This window comes from Meriones unguiculatus, chromosome 19 (assembly GCF_030254825.1).
Source record: "Meriones unguiculatus strain TT.TT164.6M chromosome 19, Bangor_MerUng_6.1, whole genome shotgun sequence".
Lineage (NCBI taxonomy): Eukaryota > Metazoa > Chordata > Mammalia > Rodentia > Muridae > Meriones > Meriones unguiculatus.
The window spans coordinates 44,318,160-44,335,984 of NC_083366.1; the positions used below are offsets into that span (position 1 = coordinate 44,318,160).

A 17,825-nucleotide genomic window follows, 5' to 3' on the forward strand; every position below is an offset into this window, starting at 1 on the left:
ATCTTGGAACTACAGCCACCATTGTTACTACCATCTCATTGACGGCTGTTGGAGCTACCACCAGGGCATTAGCCATGAGTCATACTGGGCAGACTGCTCAGACCCTGAATAATCATTTAGCCAATGTAGCTCATGCCTTAGTTGTACATAAAGGAATTAATGCTCAACTAAAAGGAAGCTTGATGGTGTTCAATCAGAGGATTGACCTCTTGCAGGAGCAAATTGATACCCTATGGCAAATCGCTCAACCTGGCTGTCAATGAAAGTATGCTGGACTTTGTGTCACTAGCATACAACATGAGAATTATTCCTGCGCTGCAAATCTGTCTAAACAATTGTCGAGCTATATGATGTCTTTTAAACTGACTTTCAAATATCTAAATTAAACTTGGATTATTTTGACTGTCATCTTAGGTTTTAAAGAATCACTATTCAGAGTATTTAGTGTTTACTGGTAGGGATGCATAATAACACCATGGATAATTTATTAATGCTGTGTCCTGGTGTTCAAATATTCAATAAGGAATCCCTCTCTGTCCATAAACATTATGAAGGAGATTATAGAAAAATATTAGAATCCAAGGAAATAGAAGTAATTATGAACAACATTTATTTCCTGATCATTTGTCATCAGGCTGCTAAGATGGCTTCAGAGATATCAAAACTATCTTGGACAGGAATCATGACCCAGGAAGAAGCAAAAGGAAATCCTCCAGAAAGAGATAAGTATGTGGTTATACATCTGTTAACATTCCCTGGAGATATACAGACATGGTTCACGTATGAACATGACTTCTTGCTGTCGCACGGCTATGCATAACCTTGGGGCTTATCTGCTAGTATATATGGTAGGAGGAAACAAGCTGAATGCATGAATCCAGTGAAGCAGCTCACCAGAGTCAGCACTCATCCTGCTTGGGAACTCCTCAGCGATGGAGCTACCATTAAGTCAACTTCACTTCTGTAAGTGAATTTTCTTCTATGTCTCTCTATGAAAAATAATCAATTAAATTGTTCATTTAGTTTCTTTTAATGAAGTTCTTAGGAATCTCTGATGATCAGTCTGGCATCAACAAGTACTTGTTCATAGTATTACAAAAAAAAAAAATACTCCAGGGTAGGTTTTCTTACATCCTTTAAAATTATTTTCTTGAAAGGTATTGTAGAAGTATACAAGAGTGCAGGGAATTTTTTGATTTTAAACTTCGTGGTGGATATCATAATTTTGGATGCTGATGGAACAAAGAAAGCACAGTTTATTTGTTTGCTTTCTCTACATGTTAGACAATAAATAAAGACAGGGTTACTAATACAAAAGATGAAGAGAAGCTGTCCTAAAATACAAAGTCAGTTTGGAATTGTTAAGTTACAAGGAGTTTGATTTGAAATCATATGAAAGAAGGGGAAAATAGAAAGACCTGGAGGGGACTGAAGCTTTATGAGGAGAGTACAAAACCAAATAATGTGGGCATAGTGGTCTTTTCTGAGATTCATACTCCAACCAAGGACAATTAATGGGTATAACCTAGAACCCTTTCTCATATGTAGCCCACAGCAGCTCAGTCTTCAAATGGGCACGCTTGGAAGGGGAACAGGGGCTGTCTCTGACATGAACTCCGGGGCTGGCTCTATGATCATCTCCCCTGGAAGGGGAAGCAGCCTAACCAGGCCACAGAGGAAGACAATACACGGAGTCCTTTTGAACCCTGACAGGCTAGGGTCAGATGGAAGGAAAAGAGGACCTCCTTTATTTGTGGACAGGGAAGGGTCATGGGAGGAGAAGAAGGAGGAAAGGTGGGATAGGAAGGGGATGAGGTAGGGGGCTACACCTGCAATACAAAGTAAATAAAGTATAATAAATAAAAAAAGTTAAAATTAAAAAAGTAATCTTCAATAGTTTCATAAATGAAATTGAGCTTAAACTCCAAGGTTGCCACATCATCTTAATAAGGGCTTAAATATTCTACAGAATTAATTTCAGTTACAGACATTTGTAAAATGTAGAAGCACTCCTGAAACACAGGTAATGGGAAATGACTTGCTTCTCAAATTGTTATAGAGAAAAACACATTACCTTGCCTAAATACTCTCAGTAATTATATCTATCATGCTAGAGAGTCAATACCAAATAATCTAGTAAAGAAAACGGCAGACAGATAAAACTTTTCTAAATCAGTTGAACCCTGAAATCCTCAGATCAATACATTATTCCTAAGTGGCTCCTGTTTCTAAGTCGCAGGGACAGTCCTGTTTTTGGTGACGTCAAACCTACTGCTGTGGGAGAAAGCTGCAGCAATTCTTCCATGTCTTACTGAAGAGGGAGGCTGTACGGAGCCCCCTGTGGAAACCTTTAGCAATGCCCTCGACAGAGCTGAAACAATCCGTAGTCTTGCTGAGCAAATAAATGAAGAATTTGTAAGTACCTCCACCTTCATACTAATGTTTGAATTCTGCTGGAACCTGAGACAGTAAGCATCACAACTCAAATATCAGAAAATATAAAGTTATTGGTAAAGGACATTCCAAGTACTGATACATGGAAAGGGTCAACTGGACAGTTTCATAAAATGTCAATGAACCTAATGATTTTTTCTACATTTTCTCTGGTTTTGTGAAAAAAAAAAAATACCCTATACTAGAGACCTTTACAAATATGACTAGGGAGTGAATTCTCATTTCCTATTGTTACATTCAAGGAAATGAATTTCAATTGGCCAAGTTCAAATAGGGCAGTTAAGATATTTACTCTAAGTGTGGATGGTGCAGTGAACTATATATTTGGAATACAGGTAAACTAAAACATGTGAAGAGGCAAGAATAAAGATAGAGAGACAGAGAGAAAGAAAACAGAAAGAAAGAAAGAAAGAAAGAAAGAAAGAAAGAAAGAAAGAAAGAAAGAAAGAAAGAGAGAGAAAGGAAAGGAAAGAGAAAGAGAGATAAAAGAAAAAAGGAGGAAGGAAGGAAGGAAGGAAGGAAGGAAGGAAGGAAGGAAGGAAGGAAGGAAGGAAGGAAGGAAAGAAGGAAGGAAGGAAGGAAGAAATCTAGATTTCTAAGAAGCACATAAATACTAGTTATTGTGGTTTAAGAATTTATAGTGTTAGAATTTGTCCAATATCAGAGCAGAATTAGAAGTATATCTGTTCATTTCAGGCTGATTGATACACTTCATTTCTCAAAGTCCGGAAATCCAAAGAAAAAAATAGACAAACCTTCAATATGATGTACATCAAGAGAATGTGATTCTGTTTGAAATAAACATGTTTTTATGTTGTTTTTTTTCTGACTAGATGTTATTTTTTTCCCCTTAACATGACCCAGTTCCTCGATGACCGCTCTTCCAAATATTTTAGTAATTTTGTAAGTACCTAACTTCTTTCCAACTGCTACCCAAAGAATCCTCACGCTACTGATCAAAATTTAGATAAGAAAGCATTACAGTGTATTATTTATTTCATATTCTTAACTGACAGTTTTTCAACTTCTTAACCTTCACAATAATTACTAAGCTTTCATTAATTAGCCGATTATTAGAAATATATAAGAGATCTTAAATTATATATTTAATACAATTTAATATTTCATTAATCATACAATCACGAATAGACTAAATAAAATTATTATTTTATTATTTTTCTTCACTTAGAGTTTACTGTAAATATTCTATCTTTCATTAGTAATTTTGAAACAACAGAGAAACAATTTCATTTTACAACTATTAAAATCTTTATATTACACAACTATGTATTCAATGTTCAATTAAGAAATTTATAATTCAGATACCTGAGTAGATCAATATTAGTATTTACAGAAAAAAACAGAAAGATTAATAATTATGAGCTATGGCTTCCTGCTGAAATCCTAGGGAAAGATGATAATTAAAACATTCAGTTCTTGATAAATTTACTTCTTTCAGTGTCTGCCTTCCAAATACTAACCTCTAGAAAAAGGGGGAATACAGGAGAATAAGAAGACAGGATTCAAAAGTTGGGTGAAGAGCCAAATTAACATGCAGATACATGAGTCTAAGAATTAGTTGATGATCATTTTCTTAATTCCTTAATATTAGTTTTTATGATTAAAATTTGATAACCAACAAATGCATTAATTTTCTGTTAATGAAGTAATTTATAATTTCTGTAATGCAAATATTTTGTTTCTTATTTGCAGCTTTCAAAAATGGTTAGGGAGGATTATCCTATTTACACTGCCAGAACTCACTGCAACTCCAGGATCATGAACCCTCCAGCTTCAGGACTTGAACACACAAATATGGAAGAAGGAAATGTCCTTGTTTTATACTAGGTATATATACGTGATATAAAGCTAGGAGTAGTATAGCTGGATCTTGAGTAGCACTATTCCTTATTGTCTGAGAAAGTTTGATTTCCAGTGTGGTTGGACAAGTTTACATTCCCAACAGCAATGAAGGAGGGTTCCACACAGCCTCTCCAGCATGTGTTGTCACTTGAGTTTTAATCTTAGCCATTCTGATGGGTGTACAGTGAAATCTCAGGGTTGTTTGATTTGCATTTCCCTGATGACTAAGTATGTTGAGCATTTCTTTTTTTTTAATTTTTAATTCTATATTAATTACACATTTTTCACTTTGTATCCCCCCTGTGCTTCCCTCCTTCCTCCTGTCCCAATTCCTTCCTTCCTCCACCCTCTGCATGCATGACCTTCCCCAAGTACACTGATATGGGAGGTTTTCTTTTCCTTCCTTCTGATCCTAGTCACTTAGGTCTCATCAGGAGTGGCTACAGTGTCTTCTTCTGTGGCCTTGTAATGCTGCTTCCCCCTTAGGGGGAGATAATTAAAGATCAGGCCAATCAGTTCATGTCAGAGACAGTCCCTGTTCCTATTACAATGGAACCCATGTCATGGGCTACATCTGTGCAGGGGTCTTAGGTTACCTTCATGCACAGTCCTTGGTTGGAGTATCAGTCTGAGGAAAGACCACTGTGCTCATATTTTTTGGTTCTGTTGCTCTCCTTGTGGAGTACCTGTCCTCTACAGATCTTACTGTTTCCCACTTTTTTCCTAAGATTCCCTGCACTCTGCCCAAAGATTGCCCAAAAGTCTCAGCATCTGCATTGATAGTCTGCAGGACAGAGCCTTTCAGAGGTCCTCTGTGTCAGGCTCCTGACTTGTTCCCTCTTTTTCTCCCTCTTCTGATGTCCATCCTCTAGGCCTTTCTGGATAGAAAATGAGCATTTTAGCAAGAGTCCTCCCTCTTGATTAGTTTCTTTACGTGTACAGATTTTAGTAGGTTTATCCTATATTATATGTCTATGAGTATATACCATGTGCATCTTTCTGCTTCTAGGATAGATCACTCAGGATGATCTTTTCCAGATGCCACCATTTACGTGCAAATTTCATGATTTTCTTGTTTTTTATTGCTGAGTAATACTCCATTCTGTAGGTATACCACAGTTTGTGAATCCATTCCTCCACCAAGGGACATCTAGGCTGTTTCCAGCTTCTGGCTATTACAAATAAGGCTGCTACAAACATGGTTGAGCAAATGTCCTTATTGTGTACTTGAGAATCTTTTTGGGTATATACCTAAGAGAGGTATAGCTGGATCTTGTGGAAACGCTATTCCTAGTTGTCTGAGAAAGTGCCACATTGCTTTCCAGAGTGGTTGTAAAAGTTTACATTCCCACCAGCAGTGGAGGAGAGTTCCCTTTTCTCCACAACCTCTCCAGCATGTGTTCTTTCTTGAGGTTTTGATCTTAGCCATTCTCATGGGTGTAATCTTAGGGTCTTTTTAATTTGCATTTCCCTGATGTCTAATTACGTTGAGCATTTCTTTAAGTATTTCTCTGCCATTCGATATTCTTCTATTGAGAATTCTTTGTTTAGCTCTGTACTCCATTTTTTAATTGGAATACTTGGTTTTTTGCTCTTTAACTTCTTGAGTTCTTTATATATACTGGATATTAGTCCTCAGTCAGATACAGGGTTGGTGAAGATCCTTTCCCAATCTGTAGGCTGTCGTTTTGTTCTGACAACAGTGTCCTTTGCTTTACAGAAGCTCTTCAGTCTTATGAGGTCCCATTGATTGATTGTTGGTCTTAGAGCCAACAATCTTGTGCTGTTGGTGTTCTGTTCAGGAAGTTGTCTCCTGTGCCAATGAGTTCAAGGCTCTTCCCCACTTTTGTTCTAAGTGGTTTAGTGTGTCTGGTTGTATGTTGAGGTCTTTGATCCACTTGGACTTTAGTTTTGTACAGAGTGATAAGTATGGAACTATTTTCATTTTTCTGTATGTAGACATCCAGTTGGATCAGCACAGCATCATTTGTTGAAGATGCTGTCTTTTTTCCAATGAATGGTTTTGGTATCTTTGTCAAAAATCAGGTGTCCATAGTGTGTGGATTTATGTTAGGGTCTTCTAATCGATTGCATTGATCCCGGAGTCTTTTTCTATGCCAGTACCATGCAGTTTTTAGTATTGTTGCTCTACAGTACAGCTTGAGATCAGGGATGGAGATACCTCCTGAAGATCTTTTACTATAGAGAATTGTTTTAGCAATTCTGGGTTTCTTGTTGTTCCATATGAAGTTAAGAATTTTTCTTTCCAGGTCTATAAAGATTTGTGTTGGTAATTTGATGGGAATTGCATTGAATCTGTAGATTACTTTTGGTAAGATGGCCATTTTTACTATGTTAATCCTGCCAAGCCATGAGCATGGGAGATCCTCCCATCTTCTGATATATTCTTCTAATTCTTTCATCAGAGACAGGAAATTTTTTTCATTCATGTTTTTGGCTTGTTTGGTTAGGTTCACACCAAGGTATTTCATGTCTTTGTGGCTATTGTGAAGGATGTTTTTTCCCTAATTTCTTTCTCGGCCCTTTTGTCTTTTGTATACAGGAGGGCTACTGATTTTTTTTTTTTTTTTGAGTTGATTTTGTATCCTGCCACTTTAGTGAAGGTGTTAATCAGCTGTAAGACTTCCCTGCTAGAATTTTTGGGGTCAGTCATGTATACTACCATAACATCTGCAAATAGTGATACTTTGACTTCTTCCTTTCCATTTTGTATCCCCTTGATCTCCTTCAATTGTCTTATTGCTCTAGCAAGGACTTCCAGAACAATGTTGAAATTATATGGAGAGAGTGGGCAGCCTTGCCTTGTCTCTGATTTTAGTGGGAATGGTTTAAGTTTCTTTCCATTGAGTTTGATATTGGCTATAGACTTGATGTATATTGCCTTTACTATGTTCAGGTATGTGACATGTATCCCTGATCTCACCAATATATTAAACATGAATGGATGTTGCTTTTTCAGCATCTAAGGAGATGATCCTGTGGTTTTTCTCCTTCAGTTTGTTTATGTGGTGGATCACATTGATAGATTTCCATATATTGAACCACCCCTGCATGCCTGGGATGAAGCCTACTTGGACATAGTGGATGTTATCTTTGATGTGTTCTTGGATTCGTTTGCAAGCATGTTGTTGAATATTTTTGCATCAATGTTCATGACGGAGATTGGCCTGAAATTCTCTTTCTTTGTTGGGTCTTTGTGAGGTTTAGGTACCAAGGTGACTGTGGCTTCATTGAATGAGTTTGGCAGTGTTCTTTCTGTATCTATTTTTGAAATATTTTGAAGAGTATTGATGTTAGCTCTTCTTTGAAGGTCTGGTAGAATTCTGCACTGAAACCATCTGGCCCTGGGCTTTTTTGCATGGTAGACTTTTGATGACAGCTTCTATTTCTTTAGGGGATATAGGACTATTTAATTGGTTTACCTGGTCTTGATTCAGCTTTGGCACCCGTCAGGAAAATTGTCCATTCCATTTAGATTTTCAAATTTTGTGGCAAAATTTTGTAACTTTGTAAGTAAGACCTAATTATTGTTTGGATTTCTTCAGTGTCTGTGGTTATGTACCCCTTTTCGTTTCTGATTTTGTTGTTTTGGATAGTTTCTCTCTGCCATTTAGTATTTTGGCTAAGGTTTTGTCTATCTTGTTGATTTTCTCAAAGAAACAGTTCTTGGTTTCATTGATTCTTTGAATTGTTTTACTTGTTTCTAATTTATTGATTTCAGCGCTGAGTTTGATTATTTCCAGCTGTCTACTCCTCTTTGGTGTGTCTGCTTCTTTTTTTCTAAGTCTTTTAAGTAAGCCATTAATTTGCTTGCATGAGATGTTTTGAATTTCTTCTTGAAAGCACTTAGTGCTATGAACTTTCCTCTTAGCACTGCTTTCATGTGTCCCATATGTTTGGGTATGTTGTGCCTTCATTTTCGTTGAATTCCAAGAAGTCTTTAATTTCTTTCTTTATTTCTTCTCTGACCCAGCTGTCATTTAGTAGCAAGTTGTTTAGTTTCCATGTCTGTGTAGGCCTTTTGGTATATTTGTCATCGAGGTCCAGCTTTAGTCCATTCTGATCAGATAGGATACAAGGGATTATTTCAATCTTCTTTTATCTGTTGAGGCTTGCTTTGTGACAAACTATATGGTCTATTTTGGAGAAGGTTCCATGAGGTGCTGAGAAGAAGGTAAATTCTTTTGTGTTTGGGTGAAAGGTTTTGTAGATATCCGTGAGGTGCATTTGATTCATGACCTCTATCAGAGTTATTGATTCTTTGTTTAATTTCTGTTTTGTTGACCACTCCATTGTGGAGAGTGGGGTGTTGAAGTCTCTCACTATTAATGTGTGGGGTCTATGTTTGGTTTAAGTTTTATTAAAGTTTCTTTTACAAATGTATGTGCCCTTGCATTTGGGGCATAGATGGTCAGGATTTTGATATCTTCCTGGATGATTTCTCCCTTGATGAGTATGAAGTTTCCTTCTATATCTCTTTTCATTAATTTTCATTGAAAATCTATTTTATTAGATATTAAAATGGCTACTCCTGTTTGCTTGTTGGGTCCATTGCCTGGAAAACTGTCTTCTAGCCCTTTACTCTCAGGTAATGTCTATCTTTATGATTTAGGTGTGTTTCCTGTATGCAACAGATTGTTGGGTCTTCTTTAAGCACCCATTCTGTTAGTCTATGTTTTTTTATTGGAGAATTGAGTTCATTGATGTTGAGGGAGATTAAAGACCAGTGGCTGTTAGATCCTTTGATATTGATGTTGGCTATGTTAGTGTGTTTGTGTATTTGGCTACTTTTGGTATTGCTGTAGTGAGGTTATTTATTTCCTATGTTTTCTTGAAAGTGGTTAGTTTTCTTGGGTTGTATTTTTCTTCTAGTTTCTTCTGTAACGCTGGATTTGTGTGTAGGTATTGTCGAAATTTGTTTTTGTCACCCAGCGAGGCATGGGAGTAACCAGGGCATACCTAAATTCACTAGCATTCCAGCATTGGGCAAATAAACAAGTATCATTACCACAATTACTTGGCTCTAACTGGCTAATAATGAATAAAAATGGGGGATATAAACAAACAGGTGTGGGTTTATAGGAAATATTATGAGAAGCCTTAACCCCCTCGTTGGAACATCCTGCATCAGTTCTAGAACTAGCAGTGGTGGTGTCCGAGGTCTGAGTAGGTTCAGGAGACCATTGCCCCCAGGGGCGAGATGTGCTCCATGTAAATTGACTAACTCCATGTTTTCCTCCACTTTTGAAAGCCTTTTAAGGTTCTTAAATTATTTTTCCCACTTTTTATTTTAATCTTTCATCAATTACACTTTATTCATTCTGCATCCCCCCATAAGCCTCTCCCTCCTCCCCTCCCAATTCCACCCTCCCTCCTCCCTCTGCATTCATGCCACTCCCCAAGTCCACTGACAGGGGAGGTTCTCCTCTCCTTTCTGATCTTAGTCCATCAGTTCACATCAAAGTGGCTGCATTGTCCTCTACTATGGCCTGGTAAGGCTGCTCCCCCCCAGGGGGAGGTGATCAAAGAGCAGGCCAATCAGATTATGTCAGAGGCCCTCTTCACATTACTATGTAACCCAACTGGACTCTGAACTGCCCTGGGCTACATCTGTGCTGGGGTTCTGGGTTATCTCTATGAATAGTCCTTGATTGGAGTATGAGTCTCTGGGAAGTTCCCTGTGTTCAAATTTTCTTGTTCTGTTGCTCTCCTTGTGGAGACCCTGTCCTCTCCAGCTCTTACTATTTCCCAGTTCTTACATAAAATTCCATTCACTCTCCCCTTTAAGTTGGGGAAATTTTCTTCAATAATTTTGTTGAAAATATTTTCTGGGCCTTGGAGGAGGGAATCTTCTTTTTCCTCTATTCCTATTATTTTTAGGATTTGTCTTTTTATGTTGTCTTGGAATTCTTGGATGGTTTGTGACAGATAATTTTTAGATTTATTATTTTCTTTGATGGATACATTGATTTCTTCCATTGTATCTTCCACACCTTAGATTCTTTCTTCCATATCTTGCAATCTGTTGGTTATGTTTACCTGTGTAGTTCCTATTTTCTTTCCTAGGTTCTCCCTCTCCATCATTTCCTCCATTTGTGTTTTCTTTTAATTCTTCCTATTCTATCTTCAGATCTTGAAACATTTTGATGATTTCCTTTACCTGTTTGACTGTATTTTCATGTTTTTCCTTCAATTCCTTCAGCTGTTTCTTTAAACATACCTCTGTTGCTTTTATTTCCTTCAGTGATTTAATCATTTTCTCTCTGAATGCCATAAGCTGTTTGGCTGCAACTTCCTGTATTTCTTTATGGATGACCATAATCTGTTTTATTATATCTTCTCCTAAACCTTTACTCATTTTATTGGCTTCCCTCCACTGACCTCTTCATAAGCATAGATGTAAGGTCATCTTCTTGAATTTCACCTATGTTAAGGTGTCCATGGGATACTTGACCCTCGATAACTGGGTTCTGTTGATACCATATTGCTTTGCTTTTTGTTAATTGTGCTTTTTTGCTGGCCTCTACATATCTCTCTGTCTCAGGTGTTGTCTATTAATTTCTGGTGCCTGCTGCATCCTGGGGTGGGGAGAATCCACTTGGTGGGGTTCTGAAGTTCTCCTCTGCTTTTTGGGTATGGTCAACTGAATGGTGGTGCTTCTGAGGAATTGTCACAGTTCATTTCAGGTGTATGGAACTGTGAAGTAACTGTGGTGTTCAGGAAGCCTCTCCTCTCATCAGGAGAGGTCCTGGTGCTGGCTGCCTGCTGCTGGGTTTCATGCTCTGAATTTAGTGAGCAGCAGCTGTTGCTCTTAAGGTGTAATTGTTGGGTGCATCCCTCTGAAGAACCAGGGAGTCTCACAGTTTTGTCAGCTTAGCTAGGCATAACTGGTTGATCCTAGGAACAGTATCTGAGGAATGCAGTAATGACTCTCTGGCTTGTGTAGGTCTGAGGATGTAGCTGTGTGCCTCAGTGCCCTAGATAGATTTAATAATGGAGGGTGAGCACATTGCTCATGCCAGCAGTAGAATGCTAGAGCCTAGAGTCTATGTGAATCCGGAAAGTATTTTGGAGTTGGGTGTCCTGAGCATTGGACTTGATGATTCCCCCACCCCCACTGTGGTGTTTCCTCCTGACAGGGACACCCAGTCTTTGCTTTGGGAACAGCTGTTCTGTCTGTGATGGCGAGTAGAACTCCCACGTAAAGACTTACATGACTCTGCCTTTCTGCATTTCTGAAGATTGGGTGCCTGGGTGTCTGCCAAAACTGGGTAATTTTTCCCAAGAACTTTTTGCTATTTCAGGTGGTATCGGCTGAGTGCTCTGAGATCAGGCCAGCCATTCCACTCCCTTTGGATTTGAACCCGACAGAGAAACTCAGTCTCTGGTGCCCTGTGGCCCACAGTTCAATCTGGGGCATCGAGTCAGGCACACAGGCAGGATTCTGTGCAGGCACCTGGATCCTGGGCACCCGCGGAACCCGAGTATTTTTCAGGGGATGTCTGGGTGACCGAAGGTGGGTCCCAATCATTTCATGCACCGTGGGGTTATCTCTTGACTGGAAATCCCAATCTCTGGTGTTGTAGTGCCCACAGTTCAGTCTGGGACAGTGATCAGAGAACACGGGCATATGGCAGCTCTGTGCTGGCAACCAAGTCCATGGTGGAACCGGGATCTCTTCAATGGTTTAGCTCCATGAGTTAAAGCTGATTGAATCCCCCACTGTGTGGTATCCTCTCACCTGGGAAAGACAATCACTTGTGTTTTAGGGCCACGAGTTCTGACTGCTGGTCACTGTGTAGATCCTGCTGTGCTGCTGGTCAGAAGGAGAGTCATCACAGCGCTGCCATCTTGTGCTCCTCCCTATCAAGCATTTCTTTAAGTGTTTCTTTGGCATTCTATGTTCCTCTATTGAGAATTCTCTGTTTAGTTATGTACTCATTTTTCAATTGGACTACTTGGTTTGTTGCTGTATAATTTCTTGAGTATACAACAAAGACTTTGCTCAACCATTTTCATAGCAGCTTTATTCATAGTAGCCAGAACCTGGAACCAACCCAGATATCCCTCAGCTGAGGAATGGATATAGAAATTGTGGTACATTTAGAGAATGTAATACTACTCAGCAATTAAAAACAACAAAATCATGAAATTTTCAGGCAAATGGTGGGAACTAGAAAAGATCATCTTGAGTGTGGTATTCTAGTAGCAGAAAGACACAAATGGAATACTCGCTCATAAGTGGATATCAGACATATAATATAGGATAAACATACTAAAATCTTTACACATAAAAAAGTTAAGCAAGAAACAGGACCCTGGATAAGATTCCTAGTCTTTATTCAGAAAAGCAAATGAGGTAGACGTTGGAAGAGTGAGAAAACAGTGAGCAGGCCTACCACAGAGGATCTCTGAAAAAAAGTCGACCTAGTTAGGTATCAAAACAGATGCTGATCATCATAGCTAAACATTGGACAGAGTGCAGAGAATCTTCTGAAAGAAGGTGGAGATAGAATGACCTGGAAAAGACAGGAACTCCACAAGAAGAGCAACAGAACCAAAAATAGGGGCCCAGAAGTATTTGCTGAGTCTGATACTCCAGGCAAGGACCATTCATGGAGATTAACCCAGAACACTTGCACAGCTGTAGCCTGTGGCATTTCAATATACAAGGAGCTTCCCTAGTAAGAGAAACAGGGGCTGTCTCTGACATGAACTCAGTGGCTGGCTCTTGGATCACCTCCCCCTGATGGGGGAAGCAACCTTACCAGGCCAAGGATGAATACAATGCAGCAAGTCTTGATGAGACCTGATAGGCTAGGTCAGATGGAAGGGGAGGAGGACTTCCCCTTTCAGTGGACTGGGAAGGGCCATTGGAGGAGAAGAAGAAGGGAGAGCAGGATTGTTAGGGCAGGACTAGGAACAAATGAGGGAGGGAATGAGACAGGTGGCAACAGCTGAGATACAAATAAATAAATTGTAATGAATTTATAATAGACATTTAAAAAGAAAAAATGTCAAGGTGAGTTTCCTTAATGCTCTGTATTTATGGCTGTGTTGGTTTTTCAGGAATTATGATAGATGCAGTAAAAATGTATACAGAAAAAAGTAGACATAAAATATGAAAAATTACATTATATTATTGATAAATTATAAATAAAATCAATTAACCAATAATAATGAAGTTTCTTGAATAGTCCATTTAAAAGTAGGTATTTTAGGAATGATTTACAGTGAAATTTTCTTAGTATCTTTTAGCGTTCTTTTAGCTAAATTGGCTCTTTATGATTATGTACTCACTCCTATGTAATTGATGAAAATATAGCTGTATTCATTACCTGTTGTTAATGGGTTCCCTAAGGTGGCATTCTAAATTACTGAACACTATCACTACTCTTCCTGATTTTTAAATCTGTCCTGGTTCTATATTTATTTTACATTTTTCTTTGTCTCCTCATTTTTCTCTATGCCTTAACCAAAATTCAGATGAGCAGAATAGTCCTGTGAATTCCTACTATCATGTTCCTAAGTGTGCAACAATGCACTAATTCATAGTCATGAGGTCTATATGTCATAGCAGTTCTATTTTTGTGACTGCAATCATCTCCTTGTTATGAGTCCATGTAATAATGTAACAGAATTTTATTTAAATTGAATATTATATGACAACTATAAGGGAAAATGAAGTTAAAGATATCAAGAAAATAAATGTTTCTTCAGAGGTAGAATTTTGAGAGAATGTCAAAAAGCAATCTCTTGGCATTGCTATATTTGAACTTCACAAATAGATTAATGGGAACAGGTGTTATTTCAGTAAGTAATAAAAAGAAGTGGCAGTTTTGAAAAGTTTTACAAGACATTTACACTTGAATGGAATGTAAGGTAGCAAGTGGCCACATCAACCAATTGCAGAACTCAGCCTGAATCACATGAGAGCATGATCCTATCTATTGCCATCATCATTTGCCTGCTCCTTTCCTTAATGCCAGTTACATCTTTGTATTCTCATTTCCATGACGACTGGGGAAACTAACAGACATCAATAAAGTGAATGGGTAAATCAGCTATGAGCATCAAATCCTGGAGAGGCAATAGGCTGTTTGATTTCCATTGATTCCATTATTAAATCCAATACTGTGTCATGGTTCTTAACCTATACATGGCAACAAAATTCCTAGTCTGTCAGAGGCAACAGGAAAGCCCATTCATGAGTGCCATGCTCTCTTCATTGTATCCTTGTTCTAATTTCTTAAATTTATATAGATATCACAAATGTGTACATTAATGAATGTATAATATATTGGGCGTGTATGAATCCCTGAGTGAAAATCATTTGAGCCTCTTGTCCCTGTGTGGTGATATCTCTGTTTCCTCAGTCAAATCTTATTGGCACCTATTGAATCCCAGAAATACCTGCTTTATCAATTGATAGACAAATAAACAAATAATAAATATCTCATTAGAGCTGAGGATGTTAGAATTTCATAGGGAGAACAAAACATGATGACCTAATCTCAGAAAAAAACACTAATTCATTTATGTAGATAATAGATGGATTGTTTAAATTTTACATTTCCACACCATGCAATATCTTTACAACATGGGTCATATAGCATTATATGAAAAAACTTCTTCAGTGAAATTATTTTAATGCAATAAGATAATGTTTCTATTTTGTTTCCTCAGACCGAAAAATATTTAAAAATGTTGATCAATTTTGTGGGTGCCTGGAATGTCCCTCTGTACCATCTAGTGGTTGAACTGAGTGCCATGGACGATGTTCCTAAAACAGTCCTTTCAAATGCAAAAGAGATTGAAGAGAACAACAGAGAACTCCTGGATGATCTTAGATGGATACTCACCAAGGTGAGAAAATTTCCATTGGTTATTCTCATTCATAAAAGAGGTGGGCTGTCTAAATTAAAAAAAAAAGTTGGAAATTACTCATATTTCCAGAGTAAAATGCAAATATCTGATCTCGTGGATAATGTTCTCCTAAGACAGTGGTTCTCAACATGTGGGTCAGGACTCCTCTGGGGGTTTAAGGACCCTTTCACTGCAGTTGCCTATCAGATATCTTGTGTATCATGTATTTACATTATGACTATTTTCAAAAATCACAATTATGTAGTAGCAACAAAAATTATTTTATGGATGGTGTTCACTATCACAGATTGGGAGAGTTGAGAACCACTGGACTTTGAGATTGCTGGCAGCTCCAATTCTTCTCAGAGTTGCTTCTCATCACTACCACTCTGGAGATCATAATTAAACACAACTGTTACTATTAAGCCCTTAGAGGACTCCTGTCCGGGATAAGGTGAAAGAGCTCTAGTCATCCCTAGGCTTCATATATTAAATCACGGACTGATACATATTATATGTCAGAGTTTCATTCATAAACTTCATGGAAATGGATTTAGTTGAAATGTATATATAAATGGTGGTGCATATCAGTTTCCGTGATATACAAATGACATGTTTGAGTGTCCTAAGTGAGAAATCATCTATCGGTCTTCCAATGTCAGAGAGTCAAAGTGAAACTTTCTACTTTCCCTCTGTTTCTGAAAAGAAGTACTTACTTGTCTGTGATCCATTGCATATTAGAACACATACTTATGAGTCTTGATAGTACTTCCTAAAAGATGAACTTCTTGACAGTCTCCTGGCCTACATAAATGAAAACCCATATCTTTGATGGAAGCAGTACATTTCTGAATGTATTTTTCTGATTGCACATATCAGAAACAAGGAACACTAACAATATACTCAACAAGTAACTGTTATTTTGATTTTTAGGCCTATCCTACAGAAAAGAAAGAGGAAAATTTCCCAACCTGGAAACATCTTCTAGCCTTAAAATCAAGTTTCAGAAATGATCAGTTTGGGGCAATTTTTAACCTTTTCAACTGCCTACGCTCAGATATATACTTCACTCTGTTTCATCTCAAAACACTGAGGTGTCGAATAACCAGAGAAAATTGTTAAGTGCACATCAACCCTGTCTGCTTCGGGGGTGGTCCATGACAGTCCATCGCTGAGAAGTTTCTTCTAATTTTATACCTTTTGAATGCATATGTGGGTATAATCTGTCTCCTTTTACATAATAAAAAGCATTTTCTTTAGAAATATCCAAGTCTAAAAAGCCTATTTTCTTTTGTTCAAGTGAATAAAATGCCTATCAATAAAGTTACGTTACCCCAATCAAATTTATCACAAACAATAGATGTTAACCTTAAAAATAAATGTATGGTTTACTTCAATATACTCACAGAAAAGTATGAGGTTATTACCAAAGTGTAAAACTCTAATTAACAAAGTGTAAAACTCTAATCCACGTATACTAACAAGGAATATAAGCCATAATGCTTCATGACATCCAGACTGTCTTGAAAAACTCGGTTTACAGTGAAAACACAGCCTATCCAATCCAACTGCTGTTTGACTCTACAAACTCAAGAAGACTTGGAGGGAAGAAGACATGAAGTGAATATGATAAAGACAAACTCAATGTATGCATAGAATTTCCAAAGAATTAATTTTGAGAAATTAAAAATTGTTTTAAGATGCAAATGGCAGTTAGTCAAATCTCTGCCTCCTGTGTCATGTTCCCCATTATAAATTTGATCCTCCATAGCACCATCACACATATGTTGTCCAAGTTTTCATTTCTCGGGGTCTAGCATGATTTTCTTTGCTCCATAATCATTTTAACTAGATGCACTCTGTATATGGTGTATATAGTATATCCATAGGAGCTGTAAGATGGAGACTCACTTTGGCTGTCTGCCATGAAACTGGGATATAGCAATCAGTTGTCTTTCATTCTGCTAAGGATGAAAGAAAAGCCTTCTCACACTCTAATATCATTATTAATGGAACTTAATAATGAATAGCATTCTGTTATCATTATTAATATCTAGTATCTATTATTGTTTATAATAGTAACCATTAAAAGCAGCTGTTACTCTACTTCAGTTATACCCCAATGTAGGTGCAGATGACTTTTTACATATATAACCATCTTTTCATGATAAACACCCTTATAAAACTAGGAAAATATGAACAGATAAAAATAAAATTAAAGCCAACTATGATACATTTAAAGCTACCATTACACTAGATGGTAAAATAATATTGTTTTAAATTCCAAAGGCATCTATTGTCCTCTTTATAGTCTTACTCACTATTTTGCTTGAAGTCGATACCAAAAGTATAAAACAAGAGATTGTAATAACGAAGCTGTAATAACAGAAGTATTCTAATAATCCCTATTGCAGATTACATGATTCTACAATTTAAGAACCCCAAAGAACAACATTTCTTCTGACAACAGTCTCAGAAAGTAGAAAGACTGAAGGGGAAGAAAACTCAGTAGGTTTTCTACATACCAAAACGACTTTCATCAGAACATGTGAGAAAATATGCAACTCAGACTACCTTCCAAAAATGAAATTACATACTTAATAATAAATTTAAGAAGTCAA

General features: G+C 37.5%; 1 protein-coding gene across 1 annotated transcript; it reads left to right on the forward strand.

Annotated features, from left to right (window-relative positions):
• Window positions 1-932: 932 nt before the first annotated feature.
• On the forward strand, window positions 933-16,326 carry LOC132649229 (prolactin-8A9-like). The gene is made up of 6 exons (XM_060372521.1): window positions 933-963; window positions 2,234-2,415; window positions 3,319-3,357; window positions 4,168-4,284; window positions 15,025-15,204; window positions 16,138-16,326. Exons 1-6 carry the CDS (start codon window positions 933-935, stop codon window positions 16,324-16,326), a joined length of 738 nt encoding a protein of 245 aa, XP_060228504.1.
• The last annotated feature ends 1,499 nt before the right edge of the window (window positions 16,327-17,825 follow it).

What these genes read in the sequence shown, in the direction of transcription:
- LOC132649229 (XM_060372521.1), top strand. Translation starts at nt 933, where the DNA reads ATGGAGCTACCATTAAGTCAACTTCACTTCT. An exon ending in ATTAAGTCAACTTCACTTCT is followed by an intron (nt 964 to 2,233) that starts GTAAGTGAATTT and finishes CCTGTTTCTAAG; the next exon opens with TCGCAGGGACAGTCCTGTTT. An exon ending in TTAGATGGATACTCACCAAG is followed by an intron (nt 15,205 to 16,137) that starts GTGAGAAAATTT and finishes TTTGATTTTTAG; the next exon opens with GCCTATCCTACAGAAAAGAA.